Below are 20828 nucleotides of genomic sequence, written 5' to 3'. Positions count from 1 at the left end.
GCAGCAATCAAGGACAATGGGACAGATTTATAAGTTAAAAAATCTTCAGAAGTGGAGAAGACCATCAGAATGTATTTACTTTTTTTGTTTAAAATATTTCCTCACAGTGTTTATTTACCTTTGTTTTACAAATACAAGCTAACATGGAGCATGCAGGTTACCATTTGCTCTGTATTGTCAGCCACTATCTGTAATTACCCTGATGAGTGCAAAGAGCAGCAGTCGAAATTTTATCAATAAAAGCATTTATTGATAAGATAATTCAGAATGCTGAAAATCTCGAAGTTGCTGTACAGTTTGAGCCCCTTTCCCCATCCCCCTTGTAGATTTTCATTTTACCTTTTTCTATTGGAGTTTAGAAAGACTTGATGTTGAAAACCTTAATACTTTTATATTATTGTGCAAATGCTTTTAAAAATCTGGTAATATCTTATTGTACAGCTGAATTTTTCGTGATACGCTTTTTCCTGCCGAATAAGGGGACACTACTCAGAAAACTCGCAAGCCTTCATAGGTATTACTTTTGCAGAGGTTATTTCCCTTGCAAGAGGACTACTTGCCCGTCGCCACCAAAGGTCGTCTCTGAGTACTACATACTTATCTGTGGTTTACAGCGGCGTAGGAACCAGGTGGGGGAGGGGGCAAGGGTAGCGACCCCCTCAAAAAGATACACTCAGGAGCAAGAATGAGCGTTATTCAGTGTCAATATGGAGTTTCTCCCCTCCCCCCCCCCAAAAAAAAAAAAAAAAAAAGCCGAGCATCTTCCTACGCTACTGTGTGAAACGCAAAGTTGCAGACAGGTCCATCGCCTTGAGCTTAGAATACATTGATTGTTTTTATTTTACTTTATGGAAATTTTTAAGGGGTGTGGAGTGGTTCGAGATATTTTCAAAGAGCTTCTCTTGTATTTTAGGGGAATGGAGTTAATGAAGGTCATTGTGAAGATGTAATGAGGAAGTGCATCGATTTGAGAGAGAAAGGAGCATGATGATTAAAGTGTTTTTCAGTGCTTTTCACTGTGATATCTTTTAAAACCAGTTTTTAACAGTAATGTTGATTTTATTGAATCGCGGACGTATATCTCAAGAACCGAATGGCCCAGCCCATCAGTTCGCGAACTTCTTACACCATCGAGAGCAGAGACAGCTACTTGCTTTTGACAGCGTTCAAGACGTTACGTTTGTCTTGCCTATCTTTACCTACCCCCCAACTTAGCGGTGCAAACGCAGATTTCTATGGGTGCAAGTGTCACTTTCCCTGACCAGACAGGTGGGCGTGGCTCGATGTGACTGACGTTCGAGCGTGTGATTGGCAGGCGCGCGAGGTCCGTGCGGTGTGCAGTGCAACTGGCATAAAACGCTGACGCCGACGCGTAACGGGCCACACTCTCTCCCACATACGCAACACCTGAGGACGGCGTCGCTTTGAATGACGGACACTGCACCGCGCCTAATCTGATCTGGTAGGTGCTGCCTTATTATATCCGCCCGGTTTTGTTTTGTTTGTTTGGGTTGTTGTTTTTTTTTTTCATCTCGTCGTCGTTAGGCGGTTGATTTTGACTTCAAAGCAAATGGCGGCGGCGCGTTTTTATGTTTTATATTGATATCGTGAAATACAAATCCGTTCACGCTACTTTATCCAGTATCATTCTTTTGTAGTTTGCTTCCTTCTTGTCTTTTATGTAATGTGGTATTGTATCGTTTATCGTTATAAACACCGAACACCGTGACTGTTGGTGTTTCAAGTGGTTTGTTTGTTGTGTAAGGGAAGAAAGGGGGGTTAATGAAAATGTTGACACTTGTTACGCTTGTGAAATACTTGTTCAGTCGTCACCTTGTAGGTGTCGAGACCCACGAAGCCCTCCTTACAACGTTGCGTTTTATCATCGATGGATGCCAGCCGCTACTTCAAGCAACAGGAAAGGCACCTTGTATAACCGCAACCAGGGAGATAGACGAGGTGTTTAAAAAAAAACCCTCGACATTGCATGAGAAAAGCCCTGCTGTTGAAATGCTAAAGGGCGCCGAGTGTATCGGTAATGTTTATCTAACGCGCCCTCTAAAACACGCGTGTCATTCACAGCCCCCAGCCCCCCTGCCTTCCGGGTGCTGCTGTGTAGACAGTTCAGAGCACGAAGGAAGTGAGCATAGATATAAAGATAACAGGAGTCTGTGGAAGCTGGACCTCGGTATTGCTGACGCAAGATGAGCACAATGCTAGCTTTGGTCCCAACTCGCCCACTTCTGGCTGTACAGTACGTTGGTGTAAAACTTACACAGCCTGCGGCAACCTCGGTGTCGACGTTTTGTGCCGTTCTTGTCATCAGCCGCGCCAGGCTTCGGCCGTTACTGTCCGCAAAAATGTCTTATGGCATGTTGTGTGACGTTTTTATGTTGCCTTTTTAATGGTGCAGCATTTGGATATTCTTCCTTATTTTTTTGTAGGTGTTTATGTAACCCACACGCCTCCCCTCCCTGGTTACATGGGGGTGGGGCAGTCGCGCGAGAACACACTCCATAGACTACGTTTTCCAAACCTATAGTTTACTTGGTTCCTCGTAGAATGGATAGAACGAAGGTAATTCTCAAGTACTGGAATATCAGCACATTTAAAAGCACACACACACAGACGACACTCGACGACTGTCAATAATCTGAGAATACTTAGTCAGAACGGGTCTAATTCCCAACCCCGCATAATTAAATGAGTTCACCGACAGGTTAAGTCTAAAGCTGCAACACGCCGCACGATGTGTTTGTGCGCGCGCGTGCATCCCACTTCCCCTCTGCCTGACCTAGGAAACCCAAACTAAGTCAGCTAGGTCACCCTGGGAGCAGATTGCGGAGTGGAACGGTTGTTCGGAATGGAGAGGGGGATGGCATCAAAGAAAGGAACTAAGAAAGGAAAAGATAAAACAGGGTCGCTGGCATCATGTCTGAAAAAAAATCAAGTTTAAAAATAAAACCTCCCTATATATATATGTGTGTGTGTGAGAGAGACAATGCAAAAATGTTCTTTCCGTCCAACTTGATGAATACGGCCAGTGCCAAAGTCGGTAACGGCGCCGGTAATGTCTAGCACGTTGGTCGTAATGGGCTCTCTGTCGCCCTCCTGTAGCGGAACCCGCGCGCATTTCACTCACGTAGTCACCGGGGATTGTGGAAATTTAACGGCGACACGCGGCTACATCTGGACATCTTAATGACCGAGAGACGGTAGCTGAGAGATGTGTGTGGTCATCACAGGATCTCGTCTCCCTAGCAGCCAACAGCTGTGTCTGTGTGTGTCTTACAGAGACCAGGGACATTGTTTGATCCTCAATTCGCACTTTTAGAAGACTTTGCAAGTCTCAGAGATGGGGACAGCTAAAGTCAAAATTTAATGCTTAATCTTGATGCAGAACACAAACCAACATTAACAGGACACAGCTATTTGCTGTTGAATCATATATATATTTAAATTAATAGTAGGGGCGGACGTGAAAGTATTAATCTTGAAAATAATAAATTTTTTAAATCGGTTTTAATAAGCATTTTATTTGAACAAACTCTACAGATTGTTGGCTCTCCTGCCGAGTGGCCCTCGGGAGATGAAAGATTTTATTTTAAAAGGTTTTTGATAAACGCTGCTGTGGGGCGTGTTAAGCATGAGAAATATGCGCATACTGATGAAGGTAAAAGTGAGGATGACACGGTCACGCCTCCGGCAAGTCAACGCTAGAGTGCTTGAGCAATCAAACCAATCACGTGACTGCAGTGTCCCATCGACCGCTTGGAGTCAGCAGCTGAAGATGGCAGTTACCTAATGAAGCTGCGAGGCAGGGGACAGTGGCGACTATATTTACTGCTAGTTACTTGAAATATGTTGAAAGCAGAATGCTAAAACTAATAGGTTTTTATTATTATTCGTTTTTCCTCAGATTTTATCACAAGTTGACCTGTTGGGTTTTAAACTCAGGTGACATATTACTGTCCTGGGTTCAGCTCTCGTCTCGGGCACGCTGTTCTTTCTCTGCATGTGGCATCTGTTTACAGGGCAGACTGCCTTGCCGTGATATAGACTCAGTTGCTGGCTCGGCGTGAAAACACCAATCATCCCCTCCCCCCTAGGAGGGACCAAAGGCGGACGACGTGCTATTCTGGTACACCTGTCCCCAAAGAACCAAATGTTCTCGAAAAAGTTCTCAGGGACTGTTACGAAACTGTGTATGATGACAGGAGATAGAGGCGCGTGTCATTTACCAGAATGAGGTCATTGTCGTGCTAGTGTGCAACCCTGCGCGATGTGTGATCCGGTTTAGAACCCCTTCCCATCAGGTTTTAAAAAAAGGTAGCCACTTAACCCTCCACTCCTAAACTGTCGCGTTTTTCCTTGTTCGCTAGTTCGCTTACTTGACTGGTCTGTGTGTGTAAGAGAGAGGTCAAGGGGTCATGGTACCAGCATAGATCCGCATAGCTGACGTCATCTTCAGCAGGAGTTGGCGAGTTCACGTCCGCACCGGAGATGTGATCACAGCGACTCACAGCAACTTTGAGAAAGTCGCCGCCAGTTTCCTTCGCTGCCCTTCGGCATGTCCTGCTATCAACAGTTTTCAAATAAAATTTTATTACACGACAGATCCTGTTTGTAGTTAAAAATAGGGCCGAGGGAGTTTAGGGTGGGTTCAAAACTTTTCCCTTCTCCCACCCGCCCTCAGCCAGTCTGAAAAACGTGTTCTGAGTGCTGGTGACTCGTTGCACGTGTGTTGGGTCCCTGCCGAACGTTTGCCCTTTTCTCAGAATGTGTGGGTTGGGGTGCAGGGAAGGGGGTGAAACCAAGTCACGCAGGGGGTAGTGACGTGTCGTGTGTTAAACCCAGATTATCCCATATACGTAGGTTAGTCGCTTGTTCGCTGTCGGAGACCTGTTGAGTGAGCTTCATCCACCGTTGATGATGCTTGCACCTTTTATGGATTTAAGTTTTTTGTTTGTTTTCTTGTTGTTTTGTGTTTGGCAGTGTTTATAGACTGCCTTAATATTTGGGCAGTAAAGAGCGCTCACGTTGCTAGATGGTCATTTTGCCTGTCCCCGTTACGAGATGGTCCATCCTCTTATCATACTAACTGTACAGGCCACCGCAGTCCACATGGTCTTGTGCTGTCGCTTTTAATGCATGTCTTCGAATGGTGCCAACAAGTTACAAAGAGTTGCTGGTTCAGGTGTTCTTTTACAGTTACTCGTTTCTGCTCGTCTTCCTTTTCGGCCAACATCGTGGCTATTCTTAGATTGTTACTTTTTTCCCATTTCAAACTATATGGACAGACACACTCCCTCCGCGTTTGTTTACAGGGATACAGGGCTACAAAGGACCGGGCACAGAAACGGGTCAAAATCCCGGACCTGAGAAGTTTATGTATATGTATGTATAAACACTTAGCATCGTCCAGGCCAAGGTCTTTGGTCTTCTACAGCCAAGTGGGGGATCGGTGACGATATAGAATCGTGACCAACAGTTTTATCATCATTTTGTTGACACGGTCGTGCACGTTCCTGGCGGGGATGAGTGATAAACACTCAGATCCACGAACAATGTTCCATATTCAAATCTGACCGCGAGTTTCTGAGGCTTAACTATTTTTTGGCAGCAATGGTTTGGTAAGGTGCACAGGAGGCCCAGCGCTTTCAGAAAGGAAATAGAACGAAAGAGAAATAATTTTCCTATAAATGTTTAGTGGTCGCATGCTGTTAGCAAAACACGGAGGGGAGGAAGTAATCACCATATGTCACGAGGAGGGTTGGCGTTGTCGCTTAGAGTCCACGACTTTTGCAAACACCTGGGCAGTTTTGAATGAGTAATGAAAGAACTAATTAATTCCTTGTTGTGGTTGGAGGTTGTCATCCTCCCAGGTCGTCAGTGGCAGTCTTTTTATGTTTTTCTTTTGAATTCGTAATACTTGATAATTATTATGGCTATGTCGGATAAACAAAAACACATCAAACTCTCCAACGCCGACCAAAGATTTCTCTCTGTTTCTTTTCCTCTCTAAACAATAAAATTCAATTTATCTCGATAGCTAGCTAAGGCCTAAATACAAGACAGTTTAACGATAACCATCTAGCTCGGACCCCAAACCCTATTTAACAGCTAAGAATGTTTCATTCTCAAGTTTTGTTGACATCCTTTGATAAATCAGATCAGGTGTAATGTAACATACGCAGTGATAAGTGATTATTAGTATTACCATAGTAATATTAGTATTACTGTCTGGATGTGACTGCTAGTCGTTACTATATTTTTTTAGTCCTTTTTTCGACGTATTTATTTATTTTAATGGTTTTGTTTTGTTTTGTGTTTTTACAGGTTGAGTGTGTCGCTTTCAGTGTAGAGCACACACGAGTACCCGCAAACATCTCTGAATTATTCACTCATCGCGAGTGAGGTCATCTTTGTCAGATCACGCAGGCCTGTCAGTCCACAGTTTTCCTCATTCTACAACTTCACTCCATCGCCGCAGACTGAAGGTGAGAAATAAATTATCTAACATCGTTTAGCTTACACGAAAGACACTTGGGAGAGAAAACATGGACGTGGTCCGAGTTGATGCCGGTCAACCTTGACATACACTCAGGAGTGTGTGTGGGTAGGGCTTGTTTACCCTCCACATAGGTTCACTGCAAATGAGACCTTTGCTCATCCTTCATTGTAGTTGTGTGCATGCTTACCTGTTCCTATAAGAGTTTAAGGTTGTCGGGTTCTTTCAACCTTCAGCGCTGATTAGCTTATCGTCATCTTCATCTTCCGTTACACAGACGAGAAATGTCGAGCTGTTAAGGTTTGAGCAAGCTGCATCGCAAATCTTTTTTTCTCGCTGACTGTCGGGTGGATCTTGAGATTGATGTCTGCTCTCCAGCACCGAGTCCACCACCTGCTTGTAGGACATGATCACGTCACCTGATATTTCCTGAATGCTCTTAAATTATTTGTAGTTTTTTTTTAACCTGTAATCAAGGAAGCGCTCCGAGGTTGGCTGCATCCAGCCACGAAAGCATCACATCAAAGGACCGTTCTTACCGTCGGGAGTTGATGACGTCACCAATCATAACGTCGCCGTTGTACTTTTTCACGTCACGTGGTCGATAAAACTCGCCGATAAAATTCTACCCGGTGGTCGCCGCAGGCAACCTTTTTTTCCCTTTCATGTCCGAGCTTGTTTGCATTGGCTGGCGGGGCTGCAATGGTTGCAGGCTTCCTGGTGTAGACGTAGGTGGCGCTGCTTCCTGCCGGACCAGATGATGGGTTTTCAATAAAGTAGCCCTGCTTGTTCACCTGCTCGTGCGCGGACATTTTCTCAGTGCACACGGACCGAGATGGAAGCTTAAAGTGGGTCGAAACAGTTTTGCAGGGCTGGAAGCTTGTAAGAAAACTGTTTAAGGAGATTTTTAATTTGAAAAAAAAAATTCCTGTCGGGGTATTTACTGCTGTTGCGATAAGGTGCTCGGGCAGCGGGCCCATGGCACACGACCTTTGATGATAGCCGGAGCCAGTAGGTTAATTACGACCAAAGTGGGTCTGGAACAGCTTCGTCTCTCGTGCAGTATGTCACGCAAAGTACAGTGACGGGTAAGAGCAAGCACACTTTCAGCAATGCGAACATGAAAGAAAGAAAATAAGCGCTATGTGTAGTACAAAGGATTTCCAGATAGTAAAGAGAGTGAGAGAGAAGTAAAATAAACAATCCAGTAACTAGAAAATTTGTTTAGCACGAACTGTAATAAGCATGGTTGCTATTTAATATATATATTTCTTTACACTTTAAGATAGTAGCCTGTAGCATCGACAATTTCGAAAAGACTAAGATAATATAAATTGGGAAGACTAGGCAGGGAACCACTCCCCCTCCCAGTCTTATAATATCACGATGACGGTTGCTTAAACACGAAGTGTTGCGCGAGGGACATGCATGGCTGGTACAAGACAGAAAACAGGACAGGTAAACAAGAGGCTTCAAAAAAAAAAAAACCTATAGGGACCGAAGGGGATAGTGCTCTGGTAGGCCTGGAAAGTTTTCCAAATCAAAGGTCCAAGGTTAGCATTGAACCGACAGCTGTTTGCTCTGAAGTGGAACACACTAGCCACCAGTTTCTTCAGGTAGTTGGCGGAAGATCAGTCGGCCAAGAACTGTGCTTGCTTTGATCAGTGAGATAGCGCCTCGTGTGGCTGAGTCGCAGCTGTGTGAGTCACGCAGACGAGGGTTGCCTGTAAGGAAGGGCGTCTGCCAGTCATCCCACCAGGTCAGCCGTCAGGAAGGGTTGCGTAAGAGTTCTGACTTCATTTTTTCCATGTGTTCATACGATCTCTGTCGCTCTTTATTTCTTCCCCCTTCTCTCTCTCTGTCCCATGCCCGCTTCGGTTTCCAAATTAGCCTCGTTCCACCACATGCCAGACTTTATTTAGAATTCATTTTCTCTGTACGTTGTGATGTAAAAAATAAAAAAAAAATGTTTCCTAGCCAATGAGTTTTCCTTATGTTTTCCTGAGGTCATTAAGTGGGAGCTTCGCCTCAGTGCCAACCAACTGATAGGCGCGGAGGCGGCGCGGCAGCTAGCGGCGTATTTTGCGACGCCAGGCGGCAGGTTTGTTGGAAACCATGGTGTTAGAAGTCGTGGCGATTAGAATAACAGTTCTTCCACAAGGCATTGGAGAGGCTGTTTGTCTTTCGGATTTACGCCGTTGTATGGAGCATAATCCACGATTTATTTGTTCAGCTGAAGGTTTGACGATAGGCGAAGTTAAGGATCTGGTCTCTCAGCTCACATCTCCTATATTCGTGGAGGAAACAGCTGGAGGTGATGGTTGGTGGGTTTGGGGGGAACTTGTTGCTGACATCACGGGTGATGACAAGCCGTGCTATTGCCCGGGGTTACCATTACCTCATTAAATGTGGTAGCTTTCGGACTTTCAACACATCATTCGCCGGGTTGTTACCGTTCGTTGCTTTAGCGCACCAGGTGACCGTGCCCTGCTCCTCCCAGGGACCCAGCTAGTCCCCTACTCCGATGACAGTTCTGACGTCCCAGACATGGCTTATCGCCCCATGAACCCACAGCAGGTTTTTGTGCTGACGAAGGATGAGGACCCGGATGACGTGGGGCTGGGAAGCGTTGGGGTGGAACAGATTGAGACACAAATTGGGATTTATTCCCTGCCTGCTAGCTCCCTCTCTCTTTCACCTCCCACTCCCCTTCCCTCAGTGTGTGCGTGCGCCTCAGCACGCAGAGTGAAGCACTGTTTACTTGACTTCTGTGTCATGCCGCCCATGTCTGCAGCAGCAGCATCTGCTGTCTATACATGCAGCACCAGAAGAAGTGCACGTGCATTTCAGGCCAGTTTCATCTCTTGGCTTGAAAGACTCTATTCTTTTCAGTTTGTAGTTTTTAAATCTTGCTTGTCGGCCAGGCCAAGTTTTGTTTTTTCAAAAGTTAATTTCATATTTATTAATGCCATCATGCCATGACCATTTAAAAAAAATCTTAATAATACACTCTCTATCCCTTTACAGTTACAAATCTGAAACGCAATTGAACATTCTTTGTACTGCATAAAATGTGGTCCCTTGGTGCAAATATTGAGTGCTTGTGACCAGTACAGTGAGCCTATTGAGGGCTTAGGTCTTTTCTCAGGAACACATTTCTGCATATCTTATAGGCTGGCTACCTTGCTTGCTCCAGCCTAAAAAATCTTTCTTTTCCTTTTGTACTGCATATATTGATTCATTCAACGATTGACATTCAAAGTGTAGTTATTAACAATATTTGTAAAATTGAAATTGACTGTGCCATACCTCCAGATAGTGTGTATAGACCTCCCTAATCAATAATTGCTAAGATTGCAATTTTGTCCTCAGCATATGAGGATATATCTATAAATAACCTTTATTATATAAATAATATTATATAAATAACCTTTATTATTATTTGGCACAGGTTAAAACAACTAACAAGACATTACTTACCAGTATTCCCAGCGTCCTTAGTGTCTGAATTATCCTGTACTCAAAGTCCCCGATATTTCATTAAAAATTAAAGCTGATTTAGAAAGTGTTTAACAAATCTGTTTGCCTTGACTGCCAGCAAATTTACCAAGCACTTTGCAGCCCTCAGGTACTTTACTATATATGCTCTTGTCCTTCATTGCCCTTATTAAGATTAACACTTCCAGTTTCACTGATCAGCAGTTGCTGAGAGACTTGCCAGGTGTTTTATTTTAAGCACTGCTTGATCTGATAAAATTTCATATTGACCTAAAAAGCCCAAGAAGAGAAGAAATTATCCTGTTTGCAAATCATCGAAAATCATTACAGACACTGATTCAGCAGCCCATATATGAGTCATCAACGTATTAAATGAAGACTAGACCTGCTCCATCCATCTGTGTCTGATATGCTATTGACCATTTCCAGTGTCTTTTAGTCAGGACTTCAAACAACTTTAGCTATTTACAGGTGTCCTTACCTCCCATCAATTAGCCAGTATTGATTTCACCACCTTCCAAGCCTGATGTCTGTAATTTTTTTTAAAAAAAAAATCACTGCCTGCTCACATGACATCTACAAACTGGAGCAAGCATACTCTTCTTTTCACCATTGTATCACCAACAGCCCTCTGCCCCGAGACCTAGTTCTGATATTTTGTTGGAAAAATGGAGTTTGTGCCTGTCATTGAGTCCCAGGTCAGGGAGATCACCACAAATTCACCAAAGAAATCCTGAGATCTTGAGGATGTTTCATCCAGATTCTAGGATGCACTATCTTTTACAAAGCTCAACAAAGTGAATTTAGAAAATTTTTTGTAATCATGATTAAATAGGGCTGTTGTGTACATGCAACTGTCTTTGTTGTCACTTCTTAAATTCATCAGTAACCTTTATTTTAAATGAAATTATTTCTAAAAATTTTTACTGTGGACTTATAAATGTACCAGACCTTATTTTTCCACACCTTTTTGTTTTTCTTTTGAAGAAAAGGCAAGATGAACAGCATTGCTTGCCCCTTTTTGAACAAGTTCTCAATGAGTGCAGTCCGCCAGTATGCACCCCAGCTGCTGAGCATTGCCAAGCGATGCCCAGTGATGGCACATACCACTGTGGCCACCCATGCTTCTATGGCTGGAACGCCCTCCAGCTCCACTAACAGCTCCACAAGTCGCACAGCCTCAACCGCCACCGCTAATCCATCTGCTGCCAGCCTGGCTGAAAGTACGTTAATGAGGTTATTAATCTTTGACTAATGCAGAAACGAATGACATTTTGAGAGTGAGGCTGGTGGAGGTGGCTTTTCTGGATGTCTATCAGTCTAGAATCTTCTGGGGTGTATTTCAGTCTAAACTTAAATCGGCCTGAGCAAATATAAGCCTGTGCAGCAGAATCAGATCAGCAAAGCAGAATTGTATTTTAAACAGAAAAATGTTCCATGCATTGTTGTATTGAGATGAAACTGTCTCGAGGTTAGTCAAAGCAATACTTCCTAGTCAAAGGTTTGTGTGAGTCTGGATCATTGGCAATGATTGAATGACTTGCAGGTCAACCCAAGTGCCCTTTCCTGCAGAGTGAGGTCACTGTTCGCATGACCAGTCAAGCCCAGCAGGAGGACACCATTGTTATGGAGGAGGACCCTGAGGATCTCCCAAAAGGTAAGAAAATTGCCTCAAAAAATGTTTTTAACTGAGAGCAGATAAAGTTGACCTAAATATTTTTCGTTTTGAGATGTATGTCCAGTTTGAAGTGGACATTAAGTCTAGATTTTAGTTTTCAAAAGCTGTACATTATGACACAACACCATGCTTGAATTATGCATGATTATTTCAAGTCTGCTCATTTTGTCTATGTGATTCTAGTGACCTCTTCCAACTTTGACTATGAGAGATTCTATGCCAGAGAGCTTGACAAGAAGAAGCAAGACCACAGTTATCGAACCTTTCGCAAAGTGATGCGAAATGCGAGCAGGTTTCCGTATGCGAAAGGAACACACTGGCGAAGTGAAGGACATCACTGTGTGGTGCAGCAATGACTATCATGGCATGAGTTGGCATCCTGCTGTTATTAAGGCAGTCAGGTAGAGACATTTTGTTGTTGCTGTTGTTGTCTCCATCAGTCGGCTTCTCTTCAAGTTTTCCTGGTTGTTTAAAGGAACTTTACTTAAAAAAATATGAGTTGTTCAGTACTCATGTACAAAAACATTAAGCTTTAAACAAGTCATTCTTAGAAAGCTTTAAACTAATAAAGACATTTATTGTTAAATTGTATGTTAAAGATCTTTTTGTTTAGTACCTACTAAACCATTGGCCTGAATCGCGCACCGGCAGACCATAAGCATGTATTAGCTGTTGTGAAAGATATAAATTGTTGTAATTTTCTCACTATAAAGAGATTGTTGGCAATTTTTGTGTGAATAGAGAAGCACTGGAGAAACATGGAGCTGGTGCAGGTGGCACCCGTAACATCTCTGGGAATTCCCCTCTTCATGAGGAGCTGGAGCGAGAAGTAGCAAAGCTGCATCAGAAGGAAGCTGGCCTCGTTTTCAGCTCCTGTTACGTGGCTAATGACACCACATTGTTTACTCTAGGAAAGACACTTCCAGGTACATAACAGACGGGATTTGCAAAGTAAGAGAATAAAATGACTGCTTTGAGCACCATATTATTAATCAACAAAGGAGCTAAAATTTAGAATAGGTTTTTTCTCTCTTAAAGTTTTTCTTTTATAGAGCAAGTATGCGTGTGTGCATATATTTGCACATGTGTAATGGCTGATAAGAAAACAATTTGAATAAATGTTGTTTTGCAGGAATGCATTTCTTCTCGGATGCTGGTAATCATGCCTCCATGATTCAAGGGATCCGCAACAGTGGTGCAAAGAAGCACATCTTTCGCCACAACGACCCAGACCATCTTGAAAGTCTTCTGAAGGAAGTTGACCCCAACGTGCCGAAGGTTGTGGCCTTTGAAACCGTTCATTCTATGGATGGTAAGAGAAAAGTTATGCTATCAGATAGTGCAAGTACCCTTTACATGGTGTGAAAAGTGACATGAAGGGTTGTTACATCATGTAAGGAATATTGAGCATTGCATATGCTGAATTCATGAAGCTGCAAGGCTCCATTGCAATGTGGTAACAAGTTCTGTTACAGATGAATAACTATCCTAATTGCTGTTTATTTGTTAAAGAATTGATGGTATTGTTAAGGTCTGATTGTTTGTCTGTTAACCGTCAGTAATATTTCATGGTCTGGTTGTCGTATTTACAGGATCCATCTGCCCAACCAATGAACTGTGTGACGTGGCTCACAAATACGGTGCCTTGACATTTGTGGATGAGGTTCATGCTGTTGGCCTCTATGGAGAGCATGGGGCAGGGGTGGGTGAACAAGATGGCTGCCTTCACAAGATGGACATCATATCTGGCACGCTGGGTAAGTGTGTGCAGCTGCTGGGTGTGGATATGACCCTACACAACATGATCATAGGATTGTTTTGACTCTCTCTAATGTTGAATTACACTCCTTCAAGTCAAAACCTTTTGTACTTTTACTTTTGTGGAGATGTGCGTGCACAAGAGTGACTGTGTATGTGTTGTGTAGAACATTCAGTTTATATCTGGTTTTTATTAGGTTGCTGTCTCTTATAAACTTGATAACTCTTTAAGGCTGAACAATTCTGGCAGGAAAGAATAGTTTGACCGGAGGGAGGTAGGGAGGAGCACACAGTGCTGGCTACCCTTGGTGTCATTCTTTGCTCATTGCTTACATCTTACTACCCTAGTGGTCATTCTTTCACTTATTGCTTATATCTGGCTCAACCTCAACTCCCACTGCCAGATTAAACCCATTCTGTCCTGCTGGATGGTGAAAGTTCAGCCTTTAACTACACACTTCACTTAAGCAAGTTGTCCACCAATTGTAGAAAATCTGTTTATAAATAGAGATATGAAGCACTGTTTTGGAGACGTAGTAAGATCATATTGTGGGAAACTTGGTATTGTTTGAAGACTCAAACGTGTGTTTTTTATGCAGGCAAAGCTTATGGCAACATGGGAGGCTACATAGTGGGTTCTGCAAACTTTGTGGACATGATACGAAGTTATGGATCTGGATTCATCTTCACCACATCTTTACCACCCACTATTCTCTCGGGTGCCCTTGCAGCCATTAGGGTAAGCATTAGTTCAGTACAGGGGAATAAAATGTTTTCTTTTTTTGTAATCTTTTCTACTAAAGTCTCTGCTTGCATTCTGAAGATTTCTAGTTTTGATTGAAGACTGTATGCATTGTAAGTGCATGAAGGCCCTAAGTTAGCATGTCTGCCTACCTGCATGCAAAATGGAGGATGTTTTTCATTGTTCTGCATTTAGTGTTGAGTAAATTTTGTTAAGATTCTTCCCAGCTTCATTAGAGGAAGACCATATATGAAGATTGGCAACCTCATGGGGACATGCATTGGAAGCAAAAGCTGTCAAGCAGTTGAGCTTCTGTAGTTATACTGCTTACTTTGGCTTCATTCTGTCCACAGATTTTGGCAAGTGATGAAGGGAGAGAACTGAGAGCTCGCCAGCAGAAAAATGTACGCTATATCCGCGAGAAACTTATAGCAGCTGGCATACCTGCCATGCACAGTCCTAGCCATATCATACCAATTCATGTAAGTTTGGTTTAGTGTTCAAAACTTTCTAGGCCTTTCTAGGTTTAGCAGCTGCTTTATTTTTAAATATACAAGTACCAACAGTCATTTACATACTATCACAGGAAGACTTTTAAAAAAAATGCTCTTTGGCATTTTTAAAGCTGTTTATGTAATTATTATAATTTCAAAATCAACAATTGATTTATTGCTTGTGGTAAAGCAATACCTATTCCATTTAATACAGATAATTCAAATATGGCAGCTTCTTAGCTATCACAGGTATTGATGGCTCCTAAATTTAATGTTAGTCTCAAATCTGTTTATTTATAAAAACAATTGAGTACAGCACATAGCTACCATTTTGCTGTGATGGCATCTGCATGGTGGCTAAAGTCACATTTTGAAGAGCATTCAGTTATCAAAGCTGTCTTGGTTAGAGAAAGGTAACAGATCAAAATCCTGGAGGAAAATAAAACATCAATGTAAATTTTCGAAATGGTAATTTTCTTATCACTCAGAATGGCCTTAGGCATAAAACCTCTGGCAGAAAAGCTAGGCTGGTTATTTACTAATTTTCTGTAATTTTCCTAAGAAAAGGGCCATCTATGGTGTGTTCTTGCCCTACAGGTTGGTGATGCTGCTAAATGCACAGAAGCCTCCAATCTGCTTATAAATAACTATGGCATCTACGTCCAGTCCATCAACTACCCAACAGTTGCCCGTGGCTCTGAGCGTCTGCGCCTGGCACCAACAGCCCACCATGGCCAGGACATGATGGACTACTTTGTTGAGTCCACAGCCAGTGTGTGGCGCAGTCTTGGACTGCCCATGCACAGCCAGGTTCATCCCAAGGCCTGCGAGAGCTGTCGTCGGGATCTCTCATTGGAGCAGCTGTATCAGCCGGAGCCTATCTGCAGCCGGTCTAACTGCACTTACCAAAACATGCAAGCTGCTTTGGCCTGATCGCCAAGTCCTTGTCATTGATTGCCTATCAAGGAAGATGGAACCGAACTATGAGTCTTTTATAGCCAGAAACCTGTCACTGCATCATAGCAAATGAAACCCATTATAAAATCTTCAAGCTTCAACCCACTTCATGTTGAAAAAAATTTTTTTTATTGATCAAATGTTATATTTGGATTAAATTTTCCACAGTTAGCAACTTGAATTACAAATTCAACATGAGTTTGTAAAAAAAAAAAAAAAAGAAGTCAAAAAAGACTAACGCAAATTTTTATCCTTCGTTTTTTTTTTAAATTGGAGACAGATTTTGGAAATAAGATAAAAATATCTGTTTTTTTTTTTTAATGATGCAAGTGACAGTCTTCTGCTACAAAGGACTGGTAATGATGACCTTGGCAATGAAATAAGGATAATGATTACTGACAATGCAGGACCAGGTGATGCCTCACTACTGTCATAAACTTTATAACATTAAAAAAGTGTCATTCAAAATTCAGAATTTAAAAAAACAACAATTAAGCCCATCACATTCAGATCTGAAACATTCATGCTTTCATCTTGCTTTTTATTGACATCTCTTTTACAAGATATACATTAGATATTTTTTGTTGCTGCAAGTTTCAGTCTAAGAGCAACGTGTGATAAATTAAAGTCTAACAAATATGCTAACGATGGGATATAACTATAAACCAAAATACTATTTTAGCAACACAGCTGTATTTTGATATACATACAAGAATATTTAAAGTGGGTAATGCCTAGTTTTTATCCTCATGGGCAGCATGCAGAAGAAAATGGCACAGTACAAGCGTGATGGCATTGTCTGATCTGTACATCTTTCTTTTATCTTCAACGCTGTACAGATGTCTAGCACTGTACTCTTTTCTTTTATCCTCACTGCTATAGAGTTGTGCGGCTCTGTAGTTACAAATTTCTACAGTTCATTCTTTTAATTTTGGTTTTGGTACATAATTACCTTTATTTGATTTCTGCTGTCTTTTATCAGTTAATGTTAAAGATTCTTTTTAAAAAGCATGTTAGGTGAACAGAACTTGTTTTATAATCAGATTTCAGGAACTGAAAAAGTCAAATATTTTAAACCTAGCCATAAAGCTGAGTGTAGGCAAAAGATATCAGCCCTCTTATATAAATGTATGTAGAGTATCACAATTCTTTGGGAGCAGCCAACAAAGAGATGAATAATCAGCTGATGATATTGTCAATATTCCTTCTCTAAGACACTTTTACACAAGTCTCAACATCACGTGATAAAAAATTGCTGGTGAGAAAGAAATTTAAAAAAAAAAATTAAAAACTATAAATAGTTTGAGGTGTTGGAGTAACTTAAATAATACATATTCTATTTCACTTGAAATAGAAATATTTGCTATCAGTTGTTAGGAGGTTGTGGTGGTGGTGACAGTAAATTGTGAAAAATTAACATTACTATAGTAACTGGGTATGGTTTTCTCATTTTTATTTTGAATTGGAATTTGTTGGTTCAACGTGTCCTGCCTAGGCAGAATGGCTAGCTTAGGCTGAGCTTGGGATAAATTACATGCTTTTTGGTTCAATGTTTTCTATGGAGATTATCACACGGGGTTCATGGCTGATTATTTCAGCTGTTAGTTTTGAGTAAACAGTTTCTTTTACTGGTAAATGGTACTTCAAATTATTGATCTAAAAATATCCATTTAGTTATGCTTTCTCCTAATCACATAGTGGAACTTTTTCTCTCCGTATCCATTTTACTATCTTCTGTAGATGCAGCTTGACCAATTATCCCTGTTTAACCACCCTTGGTTTTGTTTTTGCCATAATCTTGCTTTATGCTTCTTTTTCTATTGGCTTCAGTATAATATAGGTCTTGGTCACTACATTTTTGCAATTGGCCCACCTTGCAATTCCTAGCACATACCAATATACCAAACTAGTAAGCTGGCTTCCTGAGCAAAGCCTTTCTGCATTTTTACAGTACAGTACAAATACATCAGAACAGCTTTTGCTTTATTATTGTTGTCTAAAGTGTTTTAGTAGTTTAAGACATTTTTTTTTCAACAAAATAAAATGGCATCTTACAGTCAGACCATCATAGAGGTCAGTAGCGTGGTACATGTCTGGTCTTGCATTGAATGGTAATTGGTTTGTTCAGTCATCATGCTTCTGGTCAGTTTTCCCTGTACATTTTCCAGTGGTTATGGATTTGCACACACTCACAAAATTAACAGTGGCTGCAGTAGAGTTTCAGCTGATTGATACTTTGAAGACACATTGGAATCTTCATAATCAAAAACTAACAAATGTTTACCCAGTTACCCAAGGGAGCTAGGAAACTGAACATTTACAGTGGAAAATGTAACCAGGAAACCTGATTACAGCATTGATGGCTGAAGATATGGAAGGGTTTGATGATAAGCAGGGAAGATGTGAAGGACAGAAGGATTTGAGGATTTGGCAAAGTGGCTTCTATGGCAGACATGACTTATGTGTGACCATTGTTTTATTGGACATCAAACAGTGTTATATTTTGTTGACATAAACAGCTGTTTAAGATGTTGGTTTAAAAGGCATTCAAATATGGCATGTTTCTTTTTTTTCTAAAATAACTACCACAGTGGCAATTTGACAGGTGCCCTTTTGTTTGCATTTCATTTCAAGTGTTCAAACTATAGACTGCAGAAAGTCAATAGATTTAAGGTTTTTTGGACCATCAAAGTCTTTGTTCAACAAAATATCCTGTACATATTTTTATCACTTATTACAATTGTAATATTTATTGTAACCTGTTTATTACAAAATGTATTAGTACTGGTAAACAATATAATTAAAAAAGTGGTCTTTGGCGACTTAATTACTTAGGTTGCCAGCATAATAATAAAGGTTCGAAAGTTTTGGCAGCATATGTGTCCTGTGTATATCCGCAACAGCCCATAGGCAAATCTAAAAACAGGGTACTTTCTTGTTTTGAGAAGGGTACTCATTTCTGTAGATTAGCAAATTTTAATTGGTTTTAATATTTAGCATGCATTTGAATAAAACTTCAAATTCTCTGCTGCATGGTGAAACAGTACGACAGTGGAGCGCCCAGCCCACAAAATGACATTTGCTATCCCACCATGCAAAGCTTACTGACTATAGTAAGGCGGCTTGTGTTCAGACCTTTTCTGTGTCAGTCTATTTCCTTTTTGCTGTAAGAGCCTCGCATTCACCAAATTGTACCTGCTACCGGTGGTCTGTAAATTATTTGGGTTTTAATCTTCTATATTTTATTATTGACTAACATTTAGTTTATGTGTTGTCATTACAAGAGCAACAAAATGTATAGAAAAATTAACAAGTACATGCTTTGAATGTAATCATTTGTATAGTCTAACAGGGCTTGTCTCGGTGAGCCCAGCAGCAAACTGATGCACTGGTTGAAAGAATAAGTGTTCTGTTTGACCTTTTCATGGACCATGCAAAGTCCGATTCATTAAGTAAGGTTTACTGGACTTTGGAGAGAGCAGAAACTAGTAAGACATTTGACAAGGAAAACTGTCTATTTTCAGAAAGTAAATGCAATGAACTGAACAATGGATACACTTTGAGTTAGGTCATGGGTTTTTGCTGTTTTTTATGGGGTTGAATTGGGTGGATTTTTTAGGGGGACTGATCTTGTTTTGTTTTGTTTTTTTCCTTTCTCCCCTTTTAGCTGTATAGATATAGAGGACCAATGAAGGTTAGATGATGTAGAGTGTGGTAGATAGCTCCTACAAGTCAAAACAAGCACTGTTTCACAACTTTTCACGAAAACATGCAAAAGGAATTTGAGAGATGTACAACATACTTATAGTAGTCTTTATTCCAGCAGCAAGAGAAAGGGCCTCTCTGCTAAGGTGGTTTTGGAAAATAAAGTGACCAAGATTGTCGACTGTGTTCTGTTCTTCTAAACCAAAGCCAGGTGCAAACTTGTTCATTGTTTGCTGAAAGTTTGTGTACATGAGCAGTACAGTACTATAGAGACTGGCATGATGTGTCCGTACAATTGTGTTTGTGTGCCCTACGGACGTAAGTACACCAATAAGTTTTGTGTTGGTTTTTTTCCCCTAAGTGCTTAGTTCAAGATATTTCCTAAATCTGAATAACTTCCTCGAAATGCAGGACTAAAAGCAGCCATGCACAGAGGTCCAAACCTGTAAAGATACAACGTTGACGAGTACGCTTGTTTCACACGTGACCTGCTCCCTGCTCTCCCATTGGTGCGACTTGTATGCTCGCGAGTTTTGACTTCCATCCCCACTGATCCTTGTATCCGGGGATCGTAATTTGTAGTAAGAGGAGTTGAGTGTTTATTCATATTTGGGGAAATGGTACTTCATTTCAAAAGTATTCCACTCGACATCAAAGTGTGATCGTGAACATCTTTTGTCGTGTTTGCTGTTATTTTATTTATTTATTTTGAAAGTAGACAAGCGCTTTTGTCTCGTGATACACCAGGACTAGTTTATAAGAGATGAGCCACTATAATATCATGATATCATGTGAAAAATTCATGCCCACTATAATAGCTGGCACTCAAAACTTATGCTCCAACATATTATCTGTTGTAACTCTAGGTCTGCACTCACTTATCTCGTCTTGTTGAAACACTTGCTATTCAAACAGCCGCAGGGCCAAAGCAAAGATATGTACATAGTTCTCGGAACATTTGTACCCGTACTCCAAGGCTTGAGAGCAAACAAAGTCGCACTTTTACGATGATACTGATCGAGGGTTACAAGCACTTGTCCCCCTAGTCGGTTATTTCTGTAAAGACAAGTTGACTCTCTTGCACTGATGTCTCTGTGTATACAAGCACCGTTTGTTCACAGGTGTGTGTTGGGGGAGGGTGTCTCTGTTGTACGGCAGTATTTGAAGATTCACACTGTTTTCTTATTCTCGTGATCGAGCGAAGATCATATTGAAGAATATCGCACACTATTTGACAGGTTTCAGTAATAAATGTGTATGAAATCATACATCTTAAGCAGGACATACAGGTCTGGCTATCTGACACATCATAACACTTCATCCTTATAGGGTGCTCAGTAGAGTTAAAACACCAGGTTTATTTTCAATTTGAGGAAATTGTTTTGTTGGTTTTTTTTTTAAATCAGCCTTTGTTTACTGCTTGGTGCCTTGGTTACAATTAGTCGGGCTTAAACAACACATTGCTAGCGCTGAAGACAAAACCAG

General features: G+C 41.2%; 1 protein-coding gene across 1 annotated transcript; it reads left to right on the top strand.

Annotated features, from left to right (window-relative positions):
• Positions 1-1269: 1269 nt before the first annotated feature.
• LOC112572591 (5-aminolevulinate synthase, erythroid-specific, mitochondrial-like) lies at positions 1270-19522 on the top strand. The gene is given in 12 exon segments (XM_025252331.1): positions 1270-1462; positions 6340-6500; positions 10997-11232; positions 11556-11666; positions 11871-11986; positions 11988-12088; positions 12429-12613; positions 12820-12999; positions 13280-13444; positions 14045-14184; positions 14541-14669; positions 15279-19522. Coding segments are annotated over 10 exon segments (1689 nt in total). The 5' UTR covers positions 1270-1462; positions 6340-6500; positions 10997-11006; the 3' UTR covers positions 15615-19522.
• The last annotated feature ends 1306 nt before the right edge of the window (positions 19523-20828 follow it).

This window comes from Pomacea canaliculata, linkage group LG9, assembly GCF_003073045.1.
Source record: "Pomacea canaliculata isolate SZHN2017 linkage group LG9, ASM307304v1, whole genome shotgun sequence".
Lineage (NCBI taxonomy): Eukaryota > Metazoa > Mollusca > Gastropoda > Architaenioglossa > Ampullariidae > Pomacea > Pomacea canaliculata.
The sequence above is the reverse complement of the archived record's forward strand: the minus strand, read 5'-3'. Positions and strand labels throughout refer to the sequence as shown.